The sequence below is a fragment of the Mesoplodon bidens genome, assembly GCF_964165515.1.
Source record: "Mesoplodon bidens genome assembly, chromosome: 4".
Classification (NCBI taxonomy): Eukaryota; Metazoa; Chordata; class Mammalia; order Artiodactyla; family Ziphiidae; genus Mesoplodon; species Mesoplodon bidens.
Window position 1 is genome coordinate 43,890,677 of NC_138160.1, and position 21,488 is coordinate 43,912,164.

Consider the following 21,488-nt stretch of genomic DNA (forward strand, 5'->3'; position numbering starts at 1 on the left):
GGGATACCAGCCTATAGTGACCTATCTCTTCCCTGAACTCACATGTTCATTATATTTAACAGTCAAATAATGTTACAAAAAAATTTAGTGATGGGGATCTGGACCCTTTGAAAGTTTATATCTTTCAGCTCAGTAGTGCCCTCCCTAGGAATCAGCCCCAAAGAAGTAATCAGAATATTGAAAACATTTACACTTGAGATGTTCAATACAGGATTATTTATAATGGCAAGAAGTTATAACAACCTAAATATACAATGATGGGCTTTATCAATAAATGGTGCTGCACCCAAAACTATTAAACTTTAAATATTAGAATTATTAATAAATTATAATACATGTCTATACATAGAGAAGACATAAAAGGAAGTATTTAGTTTAGTCTTAACTAATTTTGTGTGTAAGATGAAAAATGAATTTTAAATATTTTGTTTCAGGAAGTTCAGAAACGTTTTCCTGATGGTGTTCCCTTATTAGATCCTATTGATGACATGGGCATTCAAGATCAAGGTCTGAAAAAAGTCATCCAGAAAGTAGAAGCTTTTGAGCATCGAATGTATTCTCATCCACTTCACAATGATCCAAATTTGGAAACTGTGTATACGCTTTGTGAAAAAAAAGCACAGGTATGGCAGAAACTCTTTTATCATAGAATTCTAAGTATTTCACTATATAAGTGAGTATATATTTTTCATTTTCTTTTCCTATTGGTTTCATCACCTAAAACAGGAAAATGTCTAGCTGTCTTTTAAGTAAACTATCGACTCTTACCAGTAAAAAAAAGTTGATCACTTTGAGATGTCATTCACATAGCATAGCATTCACCCTTTTAATGCATACAATTCAGTGGTTTTTAGTATATTCACAGATATCTGCAACTATAACCACTATCTAATTCCAGAACATTCTCATCACCCCAAAAAGAAACCACATACCAATTAGCAGTCACTCCCCCTTTCCCTACCCTCCAGCCGCTGGCAACTACAAATCTCCTTTCTGCCTCTATGGATTTGCCTATTCTGGAGATTTCATATTAAAAAAATCATACAATATGTGGCCTCTGTGTTTGCCTTCTTCCACTTAGCTAATACCTTCAAGATTCATCCATGATGTAGCATGAATTTGTATTTTATTCTTTTTTATGGCCGAAAAATATTCCATTGTATATATATACCACATTCTGTTTAACCACTCATCAGTTGATGAACATTTGGAGTTTTTCCACTTTTTGGCTATTATGAATAATGCTGCTATGAACATTTATGTACACATTTTTGTGTGGACGTATCTTTTCATTTCCCCTGGGTGGAATTAGCATAGAATTGCAGGTCAGTGAGTAACACTGTGTTTAACTCTATGTTTAACTTTTTGAGAAACTGCCAAACTGTGTTCTGAAGTGGCTGCACCATTTTACATTCTCACCAGCAATATATTAAAGTTCCAGTTTCTCCACATCTTCACTAATACTTGTTTCGTCTGTATTTTTAATTATAGCCATCCTAGTGGTATGAAGTAGTAGTTCACCTTTTTAGGCTAACTAGCTATATTCTCTAACCAGTAAAAGCATTCTTACAGCCATTCTGAATAATGAATTTAGAAAAAGCTTTTTGAAATGAATACATTTCTTTCCACTATCCACTTCTCTTCAACTAGAATCTTTTGTATATACAAATGTCACTTCCTCCTTGAAGTTTATAACTCCTTGCTATTATGCTTTTTCAGCTTTTATCACAGGCTATTTTATCATGTTTGTCTTCCTGTCTCACAAACTAGATTTTAAGCCCCTTAGGCTCAGGTGTTTCATTTAAGCTTATTTGTACTCTTCCATATTTCCCATAATGATCTGTTTTTATAATGTAGATGCCTAGTATTTATTGAATAAATAATATAAGTAGAAACTTCTTGGCTTAATAGAGTAATGTGTTCAGTTCATAGTTTTACAGCACTGCCCCTTTCTAGCTTTTTGTGAACTAACGCGATGTGGCCCTGTGCCATGTTGGGCACAGCAGGTGTGTTCTCAGTGAACATGTAGCACACCATGCTGTGGCCCACTATGAAGGTTTCTTCTCAAGATCTGGAAACTGAGACACAAAAAGCTTGAGTATACTCAGTTGTCATCCTGGCCTCATCTATCACCGGGACCATTGCAGCGGCTCCCTCCCTGCTTCCAGTTACTCCGTACCTGACCACCAGAATCATCCTTAACAGTTTCAACACAGGAACAGAAAGACTTGAGTTTGGTTGAGTGATGACTGGAAAGTATCCACGGAGAAGGTGGTTTGAAGCCACAGAGAAAGGCATTATCTGAGCTACTCAAATATAACAAAAAGGCCCTAGTGTCTGGTTGAAAGACTGGCTAAATAAAATTGTTATGAAGACTGCAATACATGGAAAAAATGCTTATGCAGGAACATTAAATTTAAAAAGTAGGACCTAAAATCGTTGTGGACTATGATTACAATTCAGCAAAAGTAAAAACGCACACCAGAAAATACTGAAAGGAAAACTTTAAGTGGTTGTGTTTGGGCAGTGAGATTATAGTAGGTAATCCTACTCTCACCCACCCCCCATCTTCTGTAATGTGCTTGTATTGCATTTCTTAATGAAAGAAAACTACAAAGAGTTAACAACTTAGGGGGAAAAAACAAGTCTTTTTTTTTTTAATGATCTCCTGACCTCCTAGTGACTGCAGGATAGATTTGACATTCCTTAGCCCTGCCTAGGAAGCCTTCAAAATCTGACCCCTCAACTGTCAACATTTTAAGTGTTCATACTCTGATTCAGCTTTCCCGTCCTCTCGGACTGAAACTACAAAGTGAGGCAATACAAGGATGTTCTTGTAGCATTGTTTGAAAAAGCAAATTAATGTAAACAACCTCAGTGTTCATCAGTAGAAAATTAGATACATGAATTATGCATATCCACACAGTGGGTATCAACATGGCCATTTTTTTTAAATAAGGTAAATTTATATGTACTTTTTGGAAAAGAAGTCCTAATTGTATTGAGTGGAAAAGGAAGCTGGCCTCACTTCTGTGGGAAAAGCCCCTGTACCTATGTATTTATTCATTTATAAACATGGATATCTGTGTTCTTTTAAAGTATGTAGAAAGAGATATAGAACAGCATTGTCCAGTAGAAATGTAATACAAGCCACTTACATAATCTTAAATTCTTTAGTAGCCACTTTAAAAAAATAGTGAAAAGAAACAGGTGAAATTAACTTTAATAAGATTTTTATTTAGCTCAATATGTCCAAAATACATTTCAACATGTAATCAATATAAAAATTACTATGATAAAAATCTTAAATAGTAGACTGTCTTCTACCAACCTTTAAGCTTTATACGCCTCTGGGTACTTAGCACAGTCTTCTATGCTAATATAGGCGCATCTTCAATTAAAGAAATTTTAGAAGACAATTTTTTTTTTTTCTGGTAGGCCTGATAGAGCATGCTAGGTAATATAGAGTTGTCTAACATATAAAGCATTCCTTCTTATCCTCCTAGCATTATGACAATATATCTGTTCATAGCAATGTAAATAATTGCTAGGAGTTTAGATTCTAGAGTTTGATAGTCTGGGTTTGAGTCCCATCTTTTATCACTCATTAGCTCTGTGATCTTGACCAGTATCTTGATCTTGGTAATCTCTGTCTGCCTCAGTTTTCTCATCTGTAAAATGCACATTTAATATTAGTTACCTACTTTATATGATTGCTATAAGAATTAAATGAAATAATGTAAAGCACTTGAAAAAACAGGATTTATAGTTAGCTGTCAATAAATATCAGTTACCACCATAATTGCCTTCAACATTTCTACTCCTCAGTTGAAGCTTAATAAATCATCTGCAAAATTCCAAAGTCTTTGAATTTCTACTTCTCAATCCCTAAACTTTTCTGTCCGTGTCTTTCTGAACTTCAAGCCTCCACTTCAGGATCACAGTGTTTTCTTGCTCTTGTACTGTCATCCGCTGTCACAGTTGAAAAGTATGTAATATTTTCTGATTAATGGAATTTTAAAACTCATCTACCCTATAGGATGACCTCAAAATAACATTTTCCTTTTAAGCATTCATCTCTGTCTGTAGAATAAAGACCTATTCTCTTTGCTAAATCCATTTCCAGCTTAGGCAGATTTGTTATAAAATTTGAGGGCAAAGAGAAGGAACACTTTCCAGGGCATCATAAGGGAAATATAAGTAGTTGAGAGATAAGATTCATATACTCTCATCTTTCTTTCCTTATTCTCTGAGTTACCCCCTAATTCCCTAAGGATGAAAAGCTGGAGTTGATGTCATTGCTACCTCAGATACATCATTCCTCTTGTATAATACCCTGGGACAGTAAGAAACTCCTGTGTTCTCCTCCACGTCCCCCGGCCCCCAATATAATATTTTTTGTTTCATTTCATGACTAAACATCATTTCATTTTGTTTACCTTATTATTGAACTTCTTTTGTACTTTTATATGCCTTAGATTGCAATAGACATTAAATCCGCAAAGCGAGAACTAAAGAAAGCAAGAACTGTCCTACAAATGGATGAGCTCAAATGTCGCAAACGTGTTTTAAGGAGGTTGGGATTTGCTACATCTTCTGATGTCATAGAGATGAAAGGACGAGTGGCTTGTGAAATAAGCAGGTAAAACCTGGTTGTTCTAGAAAACTGGTTCTAAAATGGGATACTGTTTTTTAAATGAGGGCTATTAATCTTTTAGAAAAAGAGCTATATTAAAAATATAAAGTTGTACAATGCCTTCCATATTAAAATACAGGTTCTGATCATGAAGTTGAGAAATTAGAAAGGGAGAATAAAAATCTTTTGAATCCTTAATTAAGGATTAACACAGACACCATTAGTACTTTCATATGTTTCCTTTTTCTTTATTTTAATGCATTGTGGACTTTTTACATAATTGTAACCTTAGTTTATATATGGTTTTTGTATACTTTTAATTATTTTTACAGTTAGGAACATTTTCCCACCTTGAAACTTCATCTAATAATCATTATCCTTTTTTATGTAAAGTTTTGGTCTAACAGTAGGGTATTAGAGTATAGCATGTTATAGGCCACAGCTTGAAATCGGATATAAACTTTTGTAAATTGGATATAAGCTGTTGTCTATTTTGGTAATCTTTTACTACATTACAAATGACCTTAAAACTAAATGACTTAAAACAGAAGTCATTTCATTCTCTCCGATTGTTTCTGTGGGTCCAAAATGCTGGAAGGGCTCTTTAAGATGTTCTGGCTCAGGGTCCCACTTGACTGCCATCATCTTGAAGATACTTATTTTGCCATAGTCATGACCATTATTCTTGATGATTCCATAAAAGACATCTTGAAACAGTTTTTATGTTCTCACCAAGGCCCTAATGGATGCAGGCAAAGAATTAAAAGCCTTGTAGATGGTTTTGGGTATTCCTGATGAAGACTTATTCATATTGTTCTTATTGATCATCTGGTTCAGATATGAATTCAGATACCGGCAGGGGCCAAGATTCTGTGGCAAACAGGACAGTTCTAGGCCGCCAAAAGGGGGCAGTGACTACCCAGCCCCAATTAATTATTACAGAATAATGTGATATCAGAGTATTCAACTTAGAAAAGTCAAAAATCCAGATTTTTTTTCTTTTTGGTGAAATCTCTTGATTTTTAAATGTTCACAGACTAATTCAAAATTATTTTTGTAAGTCCCTGTGCAAGCTAAATAAAACATTTCTTCATGTTAGATTTGGCCTACAGGCTTGTAGTTTTCCTTTAAGCTGTGATAAAATTAAGCTTTCCTACTTTGTACATAAAGAAACCTAGGCACTATAAGACTAATAATTTACCCAGGATTAAATTTAGACTATAACACCAATCTACTGATTTGAATGCCAAAATTAATGTTATTGGAATTATTTCTTTGTGGTGTTACGTAGTATTGATATTTAATAGTTAATATAGAAATTAATTTCTATTAGATATCTGTAGCTAGTTTTAGTCTTAGAAGAAAGAATATTTAGAGAGAGAGTGATAACAATATCACATATCAAAGTATGTTACCTTTCCCCCAAAATTTGCCTCTCCCTCTGGTCTTGCTAAATAAGACCCAGCCAATAAGGCAAAAACTGGGGAGTTGTCCTAGATTCCTCCTCTTCCTTCTAGCTCTCTTCTCACATCTTCATGATTGTTTTCTCCTATCTCTGTGCTGTTTTAACTATTCCCACTGACTAAGGTGCATCCTGTTTATAAGTCTCTACAACCCATCCTTTATACTCTTGCTTTCAGAATAGTCTTTCCAAACCACAAATCCCACCATGTCATTGTTTGGTAAAAGTCTCTTAGTGATTCTGTATTGCTTTCAGAATAAATTCCATAATTTAGTGTATTCGTGCCTTTCCCTTTCTATCCTGTCTGTTGCCACATTCCACACATGGTGTTTCTTTTATTTAACATGACCTTTTCCTTGCTCCCTGTTCCTGCATAATTTTTTTTAAAGATCTTCTGAAACTTGCTTTGAGTTTCTTCAGTTTGATTTTAGGCTCCTCAACTTTTTTTGCATAATTGCCTATATAAATCTCTATTAAATTGCTGTCCTGTGATCATTATCTTTCTTTTCTGCCTCCTGCATTAGACTATATAAGTAGTCTTGCCTTATTTGTATTTTTGTCCTTTTGTCTTGACTTAACTCTCAGTTTACCATTGGGAACCCATGTTTAGTTTTTGACTTTATTTTTGAGTAGTTATTGCTGTTTATAAATATTGATAGTTCATTACTTTATTCTTTTTTAGAAATCTTATGAAAAATAGGAAATTTGCCCTTTTTTCCTTTTCTTTTCTTTTTTTTTTTTTTTAAGAGTAACACCCTTACAGTTACTGGATGGATCCATTAAGCCCTTTTATAAACGTAAGATACTCTATGGAACCTTGATTATAGAATTCTAGAGACACCATCACTGTAGTCTTTTTTCAGCTTTCGTTGAACACAGTTGAGAATTCAGAATTTTTCATTTGTCATCCACATGGCAAAGAGAAAAATAACAGAAAAAGATGTTTTTGCAATTATTACACAAATCAGAAAATTAACACAAAGAGGCAAAAAGCACTCAAGGCAAAGTGATGATGGTGAAATTGAGCATATAAGCAAAATCTCAGACCCTAGGTAAATTCTCACGCTCAAGAGTCAGTGAGTGAATAATATATTTCTAAGAACAAGAAGAAAAATTTAAGATTTTTATAACTTTACTCTCCTTTCTGTTCAACATAAAGGACTTAGTTATGTTATGTTTTGTGATAAGAACTTGGGCCATCCCATTTTGCTAAAAAGGACTTGTGACTTTGTCTTTCATCTTTTGTATTTGTGGCTAAATTTTCCTTGATACAATTCTTAGTTGGTCAAATACTGAAGATAGTTGTAAATACAAGGAAATTGGTAAAAAACAGATGATGAAGAGATGAAAGTAATTCTAATCTTTATAATATAAACCTATTATTTTATAATATAAACATAAAAATAAACAAATGGGACCTAATTAAACTTAAAAAAGCTTTTGAACAGCAAAGGAAACCATAAGCAAAATGAAAAGACAACCCACAGAATGGGAGAAGATATTTGCAAACAATTCAACCAACAAGGGATTAATCTCCAAAATAAACAAACAGCTCAATAACAAAAAAAACAAACAACCCAGTCAAATGGGCAGAAGATCTAAATAGACTTTTCTCCAAAGAATATATACAGATGGCCAAAAAGCACATCAATAGCTGCTCAACATCACTAATTATTAGAGGAATGCAAATCAACACTACAATGAGCTATCACCTCTCACTGGCCGGAATGGCCATTGTCAAAAAGTCCACAAAAAATAAATGCTGGAGAGGGTGTGGAGAAAAGGGAACCCTCCTACACTGTTGCTGGGAATGTAAATTGGTACAGCCACTATGGAGAACAGTATGGAGGTTCCTTAAACTAAAGATAGAGGGACTTCCCTGGTGGTCCAGTGGTAAAGAATGCAGGGGACATGGGTTCAGTCCTGGTCAGGGAACTAAGATCCCACATGCCGCGGGGCAACTAAGCCCAAGGGCCACAACTACTGAGCTTGCACCCCTCAACTAGAGAGCCTGCGTGCTGCAAACTACAGAGCCCATGTAGTCTGGAACCTGGACGCCACAGCTACGGAGCTCACACGCCCTGGAGCATGCACGCCACAACTAGAGAGAAGCCCACATGCCGCAACGAAGACCCGATGCAGCCAAAAATAAATAAAATAAATAATAAAATAAATCTTTAAAAAAAATAGAGCTACCATATGATTCAGCAGTCTCACTCCTGGGCATATATCATACTCCGAAAAGATACAGGCACCCCAGTGTTCATTGCAGCACTATTTACAATAGCCAAGACATGGAATCAGCCTAAATGTCCATCTATAGATGAATGGATAAAGAAGATAAGGTACATATATACAGTGGAATATTACTCGGCCATAAAAAATGAATGAAATAATGCCATTTGCAGCAACATGAATAGACCTAGAGATTATCATACTAAGTGAACTAAGAGGAGGACAAATACCATATGATATCTCTTACACCATGTGGAATCTAAAAAACGATACAAATGAACTTATTTACAAAACTGAAACAGACTCACAGACTTTGAAAACAAACTTATGGTTACCAAAGGGGAAAGGTGGGCTGAGGGGTAAGGGCAGATAAATTAGGAGGTTGGGATTAACATATAGACACTACTATATATAAAATAGATAATCAACAAGGACCTACTGTATAACACAGGGAACTCAATACTCTTAATAACCTATATGTGAAAAGAATCTGAAAAATAATAGATATATGTATTGATATATGTATAACTAAATTACTTTGCTGTACACTTGAAACTAACACAACATTGTAAATCAGCGATACTCCAATATAAAATAAAATTTTTTAAAAAATCTGAATGTGAAAATGTACAATTATGGAGCAAAGAAGATGGCCTTTCTCTCTTCAGTGAAATTACGACTTGTCATAGTCTTTTTTTTTTTTAAGGGCACTCGCATTTTTATTTATTTATTTATTTATTTATTTATTTATTTTTTTATTTTTTTATGGCTGTGTTGGGTCTTCATTTCTGTGCAAGGGCTTTCTCTAGTTGCAGCAAGTGGGGGCCACTCCTCATCGCGGTGCGCGGGCCTCTCACTATCGCGGCCTCTCTTGTTGCGGAGCACAGGCTCCAGACGCGCAGGCTCAGTAATTGTGGCTCACGGGGCTAGTTGCTCCGCGGCATGTAGGATCTTCCCAGACCAGGGCTCGAACCTGTGTCCCCTGCATTGGCAGGCAGATTCTCAACCACTGCACCACCAGGGAAGCCCTTGTCATAGTCTTTTAAAATACTGTATTTAGATGATGCAAAAGAAGAACCAAAAGTAAGGGTAAGCTAGAACCTAAAAGATGTATTTAAAATCTGGAGTCAGTAATATGTTTTGACAAGGCAAGTGCAAGAAGAAACAGAAGTAATGATAAGCTAGTACCTATTATAGATATGTTTGAAATCTGAAATTGTATTTACTAGATGGATATACTCCAGATTCATAGATAACAGTCTTGATGAGCAGCAATTTATAACATTCTCAACACTAGGAAACTGTGAATAAAATGTGTGTCTGCTATGGGTACATTCTAATTAAGATTTCTATAATGTTTTTCATTGTTTTTTAAATTATTTGTAAAATAATTGAATTGAGTTGAAAACCATTTAAAAGATCCTTGGACCTAGGTAATAAATGCTAATGACTAATTTTTATGGTATTCTGAGAGTTAAGAAATGATTCTTTATTTCAATGAATATCTGCATTTTGGTATTTGCTAGAATGGGCTCTTTATAGGAAACACCCATTTCACATTTATTATTCATATATTGGTAAATATAAAAACCTGCCATTTCCTTAGTTAAATAAATCTTTGTCACTCCTCACTGACTAGTCCTCATGTTCAAATAACATATTTTATTTAAAACTATATCTTAAGGATGTGTGGGTACATATGTGTGTTTTTATATTCTGACATTTGGAGTTTACTCTCTTTTTGTTTGTTTGTTTGTTTATGGCTGTATAGTGCTGATGAACTCCTTCTAACTGAGATGATGTTTAATGGCCTCTTCAATGACCTATCTGCAGAACAGGCAACAGCACTACTAAGCTGCTTTGTGTTTCAAGAGAATGTGAGTTAATAGATTTAGCACATCTTATTTGTTAATTTACATGTCTTATAATTTAATAATATTATGGATTTTTTAATTTTTAAAATATGCCTGCATATTTACATATTATAGGTAATGTTATTAGAAATCAATGCAACTATAACCCAAATTTAGTAAGAGAGAAACAATTAAATGTATATTATCAGAAAAGAAAGTAAACTAGAATTTTATTTATAGACAATCATCTTTAATCAGATTCCAAGTTAAAAATTTGCTCTATAAAACCCAGTGCATTATTTGAAGGTCTAGCTTAGTCAGACAGTCTAGAAGGAAAAAGAAAAGGTAAAATTAAGCAAAACTAGTAAAAATGAAAAGGGAGTGAGGTTGAATTAATATTCCTCTTCAATTTTGGAGAATAACTGAGGCAGCTGATTGTACTAGAGGCTGAAGTCTTAGTTTTCATTGGCAAGATTTGAGATAATGGCCATACGATTCTCATCACTGGCTTGGCAGTAATTTTTTCATGTGAGTAGTTAGTTGACTTTCACCAGCTCTTAAGAAATCAAAAAACGAAATGCTGGATGGACCAGAAGGACACTAATCATCATTTACTTTATTGCAAAAGCCAGTATGATTTATTTTAAAAAGTAAAACGCATGTTTCACATTTCAAATTCAAAACTTTATTCATTGTGTATAAAATTGACAAAATAAGAGTAAGACAGGCACATTTACCTTCTAAAAATAATGTTGCTACTATATAAATTTTTAGAGAACCTTTTACCATATACACTTAGTTTAACTTTTAAAAAAGTAAATTGTGTAAGACAAATTTGTTTTGCAGTTCTGCTGTCGATCTGTTTATCCATTAACTGTTTCCTTATTTGTTAATCAGATCAAATACATAACTTCTTGGAGTAGGTAGGTATTTTCTCTCAGCTCTCTGATTACAGATCAGAATTACAACTGCAGTGGCAATGATAACAAATAGGACAGTAATCCAAAAATGATTTATGCTCTCATAAGAATGCCTGCTGTGCACCCATGAAGTAATTTAATTTGCATGTGAGGAATGCATTTCTTCACAAAATATTATGTTTGGCTGTTGTTTTCCTTAGGTTCAAAATTTTATTACATTAATTTCTAAGATAATTGTTTAGAATGTTTGTCCAGTTTTCTTTGAACAGATATAAGGTTTAGAGATTATTTGGGGATTGGTGGTCTTCTGCCTGTGTCAGACTTTGTCTTGTGGCTAATTTCTTATACTGTGCTTTTTTTTAATGTGGCAGTAAAAAAATCCTGTCTTCTGAGAGGCCATGTATGTTACCTCTTCACGGGAGTTGGGCCTAGCCAAAACACAACTCTTAAATCTTGGGGCAGGATGTCACTAAATGTAGTTGAGATTTGTTCAGTGAAGCCCTGCTATGTTATATGTAGTGTCATCAGTTCTTGTGGTGTGGTGCCTTTCAACATCAAAATGGATAATTGTACTGAAAGTACCGTGGAATTCTGTTCGTACTTTAAAAGTATGTTTTCTAGCCAGAAAGGAAGGTAAATATAGTAAGATACTTGTCATAAATGCTGATAACTTCTGTTTTAAAGCATGTTGTTTCTAATACCATGCCCCCTTATTTTTTATATCATTAGAAGTAATTTAAAGATTGCATAGTGTTTATAATATAAATATCAAGTATCATACAAATATTTATTAAGCACCCACTATGTGCAATGCAGACACCTAGACACTAGAAAGACAGCAGAACTTTTTGCTTTCATGATACTTTCATGTATGCTAGTTGATGAAGATAAACAATAAATAAATAAAATACACACGTTATGACAAAAGGTGATGAGGGTTTTGGAGAAAAGTGAAGCAGAGGAAGCAGGTAGAAATTTTGCGAGGGCTGGGGTTACTGTTTTAAGTAAGGTGATTAGAAAAGGCCTCACTGATAGAGTGCCATTTGAATTGAGACCTGAAGGAGAGATAGGGAGCAAACCGCACTCACCTGGTAGGAGAATATTGGTAAAATGACACGTAGCTTACTTACATCAGGACCAGTGCCTTCTACTTACAGTGACCAGGAGAGAGGAAGAGATCAGTAACTGTTGATCGTGAATGGACACAAGACATTTACAGTCTTGTGTACTTTTCACTAAACTAAGATGTGGAGTTCATTCATGATACAAATCAAAACCAAGTCCTATATAAATACTGATGCTCAAAGTAAAGGCAGATCTATTGCAACTAACCTATAGTTGCTTTTTTAAAATTTACCTATAATTACTTTAAATTGTCTCACACATATATACATACATACCTTTCCTGTAATAATTTTAGTTTTGTATAGTAAGTCTATCTTTGTCAAAATTTGTTCCTTAATAATAACTTTATTCTAATCACAAGTCTATAGGTTTTGAGGACCTGACTTACTCTCTTTGACAGCGTAAGAAACTAACACACAGAATTCAAGCAGCTTGTCCAAGTTTATTTGACTAATTAGTAATAGACCTGAAACTCAATTATTCTAATTGAGAAACTGATAGACTTTTCACTAGTGGGAAGACAATAATAAGAATACTGAAACTCATCTAAACTTTTAAATATTTTAAAAGTGGTTAGAGAGCTAGAAATATCTGGGTAAAACTAAAATTGAGGGCATTATTTCTAATGTTCTTTATCCAAGATTTTTAGTTTCCACAGAGTGAGAGTTGCCTAGAAGCCAAACTGTTTCAAAAAAGTATGATACAACAGTTTATAAATGTTGATGTAACTAAACTACTATGCATGTTTACAATATTTTCTCCAGTTCCATTTATGGTCACAGAAAATAGCTAGTTTAGCACACTTTGCAAATTTAGCAGTGTAATATTTTCCTCTGAAATATAAGAGAATAGTATAATTCAGGATGAGAGGAGTGATAATTTTGCTTACACAAACTAAGTTGATTAGAAACTCTAAATGCTAATGACTGAGGTCTTATAATTTGAAATTAATGGATATCATGGAAGCTTTGTTTATAAAAGCAGATAGTATACACTGCATTTTAAACTTGGGTTTTACATACAATCTTCTTTTTCTTTTATAGTCTAGTGAGATGCCCAAATTAACAGAGCAATTAGCAGGACCACTTCGTCAAATGCAGGTAAGATTTTTTTGAACTACATATTTTATGAATAGTATGTTGTGAAATAAACATTTGTGACAGTCTAATCATAATATTTATTATTCCACAGAGACAGCTTCCTTCAGGATTAAATATATCATTTGATGTTAGTCTTGTCATTTACTGCTGTTTTAATAACATCATTTGTAATTTTTATTTTAAAAATTAAACATTCTCCCTCACCAAAATGTTAAGTTATATAGAGTTGCTGTGAGTACAGATTTAACATTGCATAATGTAGATAGGCTATACCAACAATTCAGTGTCTGCATCATTTTCCTTGGTGTTAAGAATAGCATCTTGATAGATTTAGTTAATTTTTTATACATTTTTCCATCTCAGTTTACAACAAATTTTAAAATCAGGTTTTAAAATCTGTTTTAGCCTAAGAAATGATTTATTTCTGGATCCTCAAAGCCACAGTAGTTTATAGTAATGAATTGGTCTCTTTTATTATTTTTCTTGGGAAGAATGGTTTTATCTATCTTTTCAACATTAGATAGGGAAAGATGAACTATAAGACACTGCAAGAGAGGAATGAAAAGTGAATCATAAAAGAAGGCCCCTTTAAATGGAACATTTAACATTCCTTAATATTACTAAGAAATTTAAACTTCCAGAATCAGGGAAGTCTTAATAGGCCTAGGAGTTTTTGACCTTCTCAATTACCAAGGAGAAAAGAATGAAATCTAACTTCCTGTTGTAAGGAAAAGGAAATATTAAGATTTATATTTTTTAAAGCATTGTTGGAGAAAAAGCATCATTTTGCCATAGGATTTATGTTTCTCTGAGTCTGGCTTGTTATTATTGTCTTTGTTTTCTTAATGAAACAATTAGAGATGAGTTAAATGTTACTGTTTAATAATTTTAATGAAGAGTTTTGGTTTTTGTAGAAAAGGTATTACTGGGTGAAAATCATGCTCTTGATATGTTTTTCTTAATTAATGTAGTGGAAAACTTTGCTGTTTGATTACTCAGCAGTGGAACAGGCACTGTGGCTACTTAGAAGCAGAATATCCAAATTGCAGGCTTATTACCTAGAAAGAAAAATATTGTATTGTAGAATACTGACTTTAGAAACCTAAAGAAAAAGTGATACGGGAGATCCTAAGTAAGAAATTTTAAGTATATCTTTTATCTTCAAAGGAATGTGCTAAAAGAATTGCAAAAGTTTCAGCAGAAGCCAAATTGGAAATTGATGAGGAGACTTACCTAAGCTCATTTAAACCTCACTTAATGGATGTAGTATATACCTGGGCAACAGGAGCTACATTTGCCCATATCTGCAAAATGACAGATGTCTTTGAAGGTATGGTTAAATTTTGTACACATATATTTCTTTCTGATATAAGAAATATACTTAGGATGGCATTGATATACTAAACAAGAATAATATATTATTTTTAATTTTTGATAATAAAAGGAAATCTTCTGCCTATGTAAATCAAAAATATTCTCCATGAATCCTTTGTATTATTTAATAAGCTCAGTCTGCTCATTATAACAGTTTATAATCCTGTGCCAGAGTCTCTGCAGTCACAGATAAGGCCTATTTATGTGGGTATTTTTACTTTTGGTTTTATCCTCTTAGTAATAACCTAATGGCTTGCTATGCAATTCCACCAAAAAATAGCAGAGCTAAAAATGCTGTCCATCATTGCATTTCTAAAAGCAATCAAAACTGTTACTCAACTGAAGAAAAATTTTAAATGAAGAAGTAAAGGTAAAGGGAATATATAAGGAGTATTCATAAGTGAATTACAAGAAGCAAATAATAAGCACAATATTTAAAGAAAACCATATTTAGAAATGCTGTATTCATTGCAAAAAGATTGGCTTATGCAGATTGTAGATATTTATAATGGTGAATTGTGTTTACACCGAACTTTCTTAAAAATGAAAATAAATGAGCTTGGACTTCATAGAGATTTATTATAAGAACATTTAAAAATTTTTTTGAGAAAAATTATATTTTTAACACACCCTGTATACTATTCTTTTTACCCGATATTATTAAAGACTGATAGATTACTGAGTTTATGAATCTCTGCAACAGAATCAACTATGAGCCTTTACTTCACTACATTGAATTTTAATGGGTTTTAAGGTTTGAAATATTACAGTTTATAGTATATTATTTTTTAATTATGGTGTGCTGTTTTAGTCCTTTCCCTAAAGTTTATTTCTAAGCCTCCATTAAATGGTCATTAGTATTATGGTCCCAAAATTTTTTTCTGAATACTGTATTCTGTTACCAGGGTGGTCATTATTTATTAGGTAACTACTGTGTGACAGGAGTTGTGCTAATAAGCATTTTATATAATTTAGATCTAATCACCAAAGTAGCACATCAGAGTAGATATTATTTGCACTTTGCGCAAGGAAACTGATTTTTAAAAGGTAAATAATTTGGTCAAGGTCATGGAGGTGTATGTACTATATGATGGCACTGTGATTTGAATCCTGGCCTCTGTGACTACAAGCACATGATAGTTGATAACTTCATCTAAGAACCATAATACCTTATCTTTGAGTTTTGGACCACCTAGAGACTTCTTAAATACTACCTAGAATTATACCATCTCTATCCACTGAAAATTCATGCTTGTAGGAATGGTAAGAAGGTCTATAATAATTGATGGTGGGTAGCTACTGTTGAGTCTGTGAGAAGAGGGAAGCATGACATCCTCATCTCACCTGTGAACATTGCTTAACACGCAGAAACCCAGATAGATGTATGGCAGCTTGTGTGTTTCAGACACACAAAGGCAATCAAGTACAGTGTCACCACTCTTCAGTCTAACTTCTTTTTGGAACATAAGGATGAAACTAATCACTGTTCTATGCCTAAATTCTACAACTTGTTAATGTAATAGCTCATATTTGTATATCTGCTTCTCTGAGAAGGCAAACACAATGGCATAAAACAATAGTGGTGCACTGTTTGTTTTGTTTGTTTAAGAAAAATGAAGGGACAATAGGCCTAGAAATATAGGAAGCCTTATAAAATTATCTTTGTGGATTATTTTTCTATTCTTTGTGCTTAAATGAAAAATTACCACAGTATGGCAGATAAATCCTAAACTGCTAAATTGAAGACAGTTTGTATTTTTTAAAATTAATTTATTAATTTATTTATTTTTGGCTGCATTGGGTCTTCATTGCTGCACACGGGCTTTCTCCAGTTGCAGCGAGTGGGGGCTACTCTTCTTTGCGGTGCGCAGGCTTCTTTCTCATTGCGGTGGCTTCTCTTGTTGCGGAGAACGGGCTCTAGGCGCGCGGGCTTCAGTAGTTGTGGCTTGCAGGCTCTAGAGCGCAGGCTCAGTAGTTGTGGCACACGGGCTTAATTGCTCTGCTGCATGTGGGATCTTCCTGGACTAGGGCTCAAACCTGTGTCCCGTGCATTGGCAGACAGATTCTTAACCACTGCGCCACTAGGGAAGTCCTGACAGTTTGTATTTCTGCCACCTATGAGTTGATGTTTTCCACAACATACTAGCAATTCCTGAAATCTGTTTCAGTTCCTGAAATCTAATTCCTGAAATCTATTTCAATTCCTTGAGGCTATTTCAGTGTCACAGTTTGCTTGAGAAATCTATGATTAAAAATTGAGGAATTCAGTGTATAACTTGAAATTGGGTCTAACATCAACACAATTTTCATGGTACCATTATATCAGCTATACCTTTTCTTTCTAAAATTGGGATAGCTCATAAAAGCAAATTATGTAATTAAACAGCAAAAAAATAACTGAGAACCTTGATTTACTTAGGATATTTTTTTTTCTAGCATATGGTGTCTCCCCGCCACAACCTTTTTTTTTCCTTTTTTTCTTTTTACTATGTTGCTTAGTTCATCCATTTCAGAATAGCCATTCTCTCCTCATCTTGTTACTGTACATGCTTTATATAATTGGAAAAATACTATAATCAAAGCTCTAGCCCATAGTATAGTGTGTCTTTATTTTTACAGGCAGAAAATGACTGCATTGGAACTTTTTAATGTGCTTCGGTCAAGTGTCGGATCATGTCATGTCATGAGCCTCAGGAGTAGTTTTAAGTATTTTTCAAACATCAGCTGGAGCTAGTTAACATTGTAATGATTAACACCATATGTTTGGGGGATGTCTGATGTAAGAGAAGAGTTTACACTGTGATTCAGTTGAGGAATTTTGAACACTTCACATAGATAATTATTGCCTCTGTTATCACCCTGGAAAAAATGATAGAATATAATCATTTCTTATTTCCATCAATTAAATTTGGATAACAATTAAAAATACATCTGTAGGGCTTCCCTGGTGGCGCAGTGGTTGAGAGTCTGCCTGCCGATGCAGGGGACACGGGTTCGTGCCCCGGTCCGGGAGGATCCCGCATGCCGCGGAGCGGCTGAGCCCGTGAGCCATGGCCGCTGGGCCTACGCGTCCGGAGCCTGTGCTCCGCGACGGGAGAGGCCACAACAGTGAGAGGCCCGCGTACCACCAAAAAAAAAAAAAAATACATCTGTATGGGCTATAGCCCATACAGATATGGGGTTTCAGTCTACTGATCCATTGTAGTAGATCCATTGTAACCTAGACAGGGCCATTACTATTTATTTCTGTCTATACAAAAACAATATTGTACTCTTCACTGTGCATGAAAGATTTGCTTTCCACTAAGCACATGTCATCAGGAAAGCTCCTATGACAAATTATCACTTGAAAGTGTTTACTGTACTTCTGCCTGTCATAGGTTTTTTTGTTTTGATTTGTTTTTGGCTGCATTGGGTATTTGTTGCTTTGCATAGGCTTTTCTCTCTAGTTGCGGCGAGCGGGAGCTACTCTTTGTTGCGGTGCGTGGGCTTCTCATTGAGGTGGCTTCTCTTCTTGTGGAGCATGGGCTCTAGGTGTGCGGGCTTCAGTAGTTGGGGCACGCGGGCTCAGTAGTTACAGTTCGCGGGTCCTAGAGCGCACGGGCTTCAGTAGTTATGGCATGCGGGCTCAGTAGTTGCAGCACGTGGTTCCTAGAGCATGCGGGTTTCAGTAGTTGTGGCACGCAGGCTCAGTAGTTGTGGCTCGCAGGCTCTAGGGCACACAGGCTTCAGTAGTTGGGGCACACAGGCTCAGTAATTGTGGCTCATGGGCTCTAGAGCGCAGGCTCAGTAGTTGTGGCACACGGGCTTAGTTGCTCCACGGCATGTGGGATCGTCCCACACCAGGGCTCGAACCCGTGTCCCCTGCATTGGCAGGTGGATTCTTAACCACTGCGCCACCAGTGAAGTCCCTGTCCTAGATTTTTAAAACAAATGCTGTTTGGCACATTCCTTCTCTCTGCCCCCACCACATGGTCTTCTCAAATGCCTTTCCACTAGCATAGTTTTACCCTTTCTTAGGAGACGGTACATCAGAGTTAGAAGGGATTTTCCAATGGATTTGTTTTTTTAAAATACTTTTGCTAATAATAATAGAGTAACATTCTATTAGTATGTATCTGTTCTGTGTTTAAATTTTGGCACAGTTTTAGTACTAAATGACTTAGGAATTAGTACCTGATACTTACTCATTTAATGAATAATTAACTGAGACCCTAGTGGGATCAGGAATTGTGCTGGGTGCAGTGCAAGCAACAGTCTCTGCCCTCCAGGAATGCTTTCAGCCTAAGCTGGGATCTAGTGGTAAATGATTGCAGGAAAATATAATTATGATCCTAACCTCAGGCCTCAATAACCACTTAGATAGGAGTTATTAAGTCAGATTCAGGGCATGAACTGTGGGGAACCACTTTTTCAAATGCCAGAAAGCTGGAGGTAGAAATAAATACCTCTCCAGATAAAGAAATGTGTTGATTTCCATCCTCAATTAGAATGGTGTTGTTTAAGAACCTCATGAGCCTGATGTTTATAAAATTACCCTTAAAGCATGTGTGCTCAAATGTCCATCAGTGGGTGAATAAATTGTGTATTATCCATATAATGGGACAGTATTCTATTGTAAAAAAAAAGTGAAGTACTGATTCATGCTAAAATATGGATGAACTTTGACCAGATTAAGGTTCTAAGTGAAAGAAGGCAGACACAAAAGCCACCTATTGTACAATTTCATTTATGTGAAATGTCCAGAATAGGCAAATCCGTAGAGACAGAAAGTAGATTTGTGGTTGCCATGGGCTGGGGGAAGGTGGAAGGGGGGAGGGGTGTGACTGCTTAATGGATATGGGTTTCTTTTTGAGTGATAAGAAGATTCTAAAATTAAATAGTGATTATGGTTGTACAATTCCAAATATACCCCAAACCACTGAATTTGTACACTTAATTAAAAGGGGATTTTATGCCATGTGAATTATATCTCACTGTGAGTTTTTCCAGAGAGGTGATGTAAATCTGAGGATAAAAACAGGCAGTGACACTGGGGTACATGCTTTAAAGTGGTAAATTTTATGTGTATTTTACCACAATTTTTCTTCAGAAGGCAATGTCTAGGGCTTTCCTGGTGGCGCAGCGGTTGAGAGTCCGCCTGCCGATACAGGGAACACGGGTTCGTGCCCTGGTCCGGGAAGATCCCACATGCCGCGAAGCGGCTGGGCCCGTGAGCCATGGCCGCTGAGCCTGCGCGTCTGGAGCCTGTACTCTGCAACAGGAGAGGCCACAACAGTGAGGGGCCCGCTTACGGCAAAAAAAAAAAGCAATGACTAGTAAGAATTCAGTTTTGCTTTCCACTCTGGCAAGACCAGAAAAAAAGATTTGTAACAAACAGTTAGGTTGTTAGTGTGTATGTTTCTATTTCTGGTCAGCTTCAGATAGCCTGGGGGGATGGGTCATGGCTTTGTATCTCTTATCTAACGCTTAATCTAGGTGGTCCTAATTGATGAGGCAGAATGATTTCCAAAACTGGGAGTAAGGAGAACCCTTGTATTACAGAGAACTGCAGTAGGTAGGAAGTATGCTGGGTAATTCACTTCTTCACGGTAGGCTTCATTCATCCCCTTTAAGCTACAGCCAGCTATGGACAGTGTTTGTACACACACGGTGATTTGTTGACAAGACTGAGGCCAGCACCCACAGCCATTGTATGTGCAACCCTGTACTGCCTGGCCTCATTTTCTTAATTGTTCTCATGTCATCTGAAACTGTCAGAACTCATTTTCCAGAAATTGAGTGGGAGTGCTTACAAAGTGTGGCAGTGTTCACTCGCTCAGATGTGCGTTTAGTTTCTTTAGCTTATCTTAGCATTATACTTCATGTGGTTGGGCCTCTGATAGCTTTTGCAGATCCTGGCTATGAACATGAGTTTCTCAATTTGTAGAAATACCAAAACAATATCAGGTTATCTGTGATTCCCAGTACACATTTGAAATCAGTCAAAACAGAGTTTGTGAGCCAGGGCACCTGGCTCTCGGATGCACTACACAGCAGTTTTATAAAGGATTTCTTTTCAATTCTAAATGACCTGTGAAATACACCCTGTTCCTTTTTAAAATCCTATATATATTTACATTTTTAACCATTACCTAATTTAATTCTCTTCAAATAGAAATGTTTGCAAAGTACACATTTAATATCTGGCTGCATGAGTCATGCAATATTCATTACTTTCTCCATTCCAGCCCCCACCCTCTCTCTAGACACCCAGAAGTTACTGTGACTGGATTTCCCCTTTCAGTGAGAGCAGGACTGGAGCTCAGCATTCCTAGCACCTGAGAACAGAAATAACAAATATAGCCAACATTTATTGAGCTCCTATTATGTTACTGACACTTGTTAAGCACCCTACATGCATTATTTCATTCATTTCTCACAATAACCCCATTAGGTATAGGAATTCTTGTTATCTCCACTTTATAGATGAGTAAACAAAGTTTTTAATATGTTAATAGAAATGATTTGGAAGGAAAGTAGTGAGTTTACTTTTTGGAACTGTTGAGTTTGAGGTGCCTATAATATGTCTGGGTGATCAGCTTTTTTAGCTGGAATTGATAGCATTGTTTTGGTTTTGTAACAGTTGTTTTTCTAATTACGGCCTATTTGTAAAAAATAAGTGAGCAGCTTTCATTTACTTAAGTAAAAAGTGTTACAGCAAAAATGAGTGATACGCTAATGACTGAAGTTTGTGAAATACCACCTTTAAAGATAAAGCTTAGGGTCTACAAGTGATGATCC

The 21,488-nt window shown here is 35.4% G+C and overlaps 1 protein-coding gene across 1 annotated transcript in view; it reads left to right on the forward strand.

The window, feature by feature from the left end:
* MTREX (Mtr4 exosome RNA helicase) overlaps positions 1-21,488 on the forward strand; it is a 127,552-nt gene that overhangs the window by 99,315 nt on the left and 6,749 nt on the right. Inside the window, exons 21-25 of the mRNA XM_081231525.1 lie at positions 435-623; positions 4,479-4,642; positions 10,105-10,210; positions 13,275-13,331; positions 14,499-14,661. Of these exons, the coding sequence (XP_081087651.1) occupies positions 435-623; positions 4,479-4,642; positions 10,105-10,210; positions 13,275-13,331; positions 14,499-14,661 (679 nt within the window). The remainder of the gene's footprint in view (positions 1-434; positions 624-4,478; positions 4,643-10,104; positions 10,211-13,274; positions 13,332-14,498; positions 14,662-21,488) is intronic.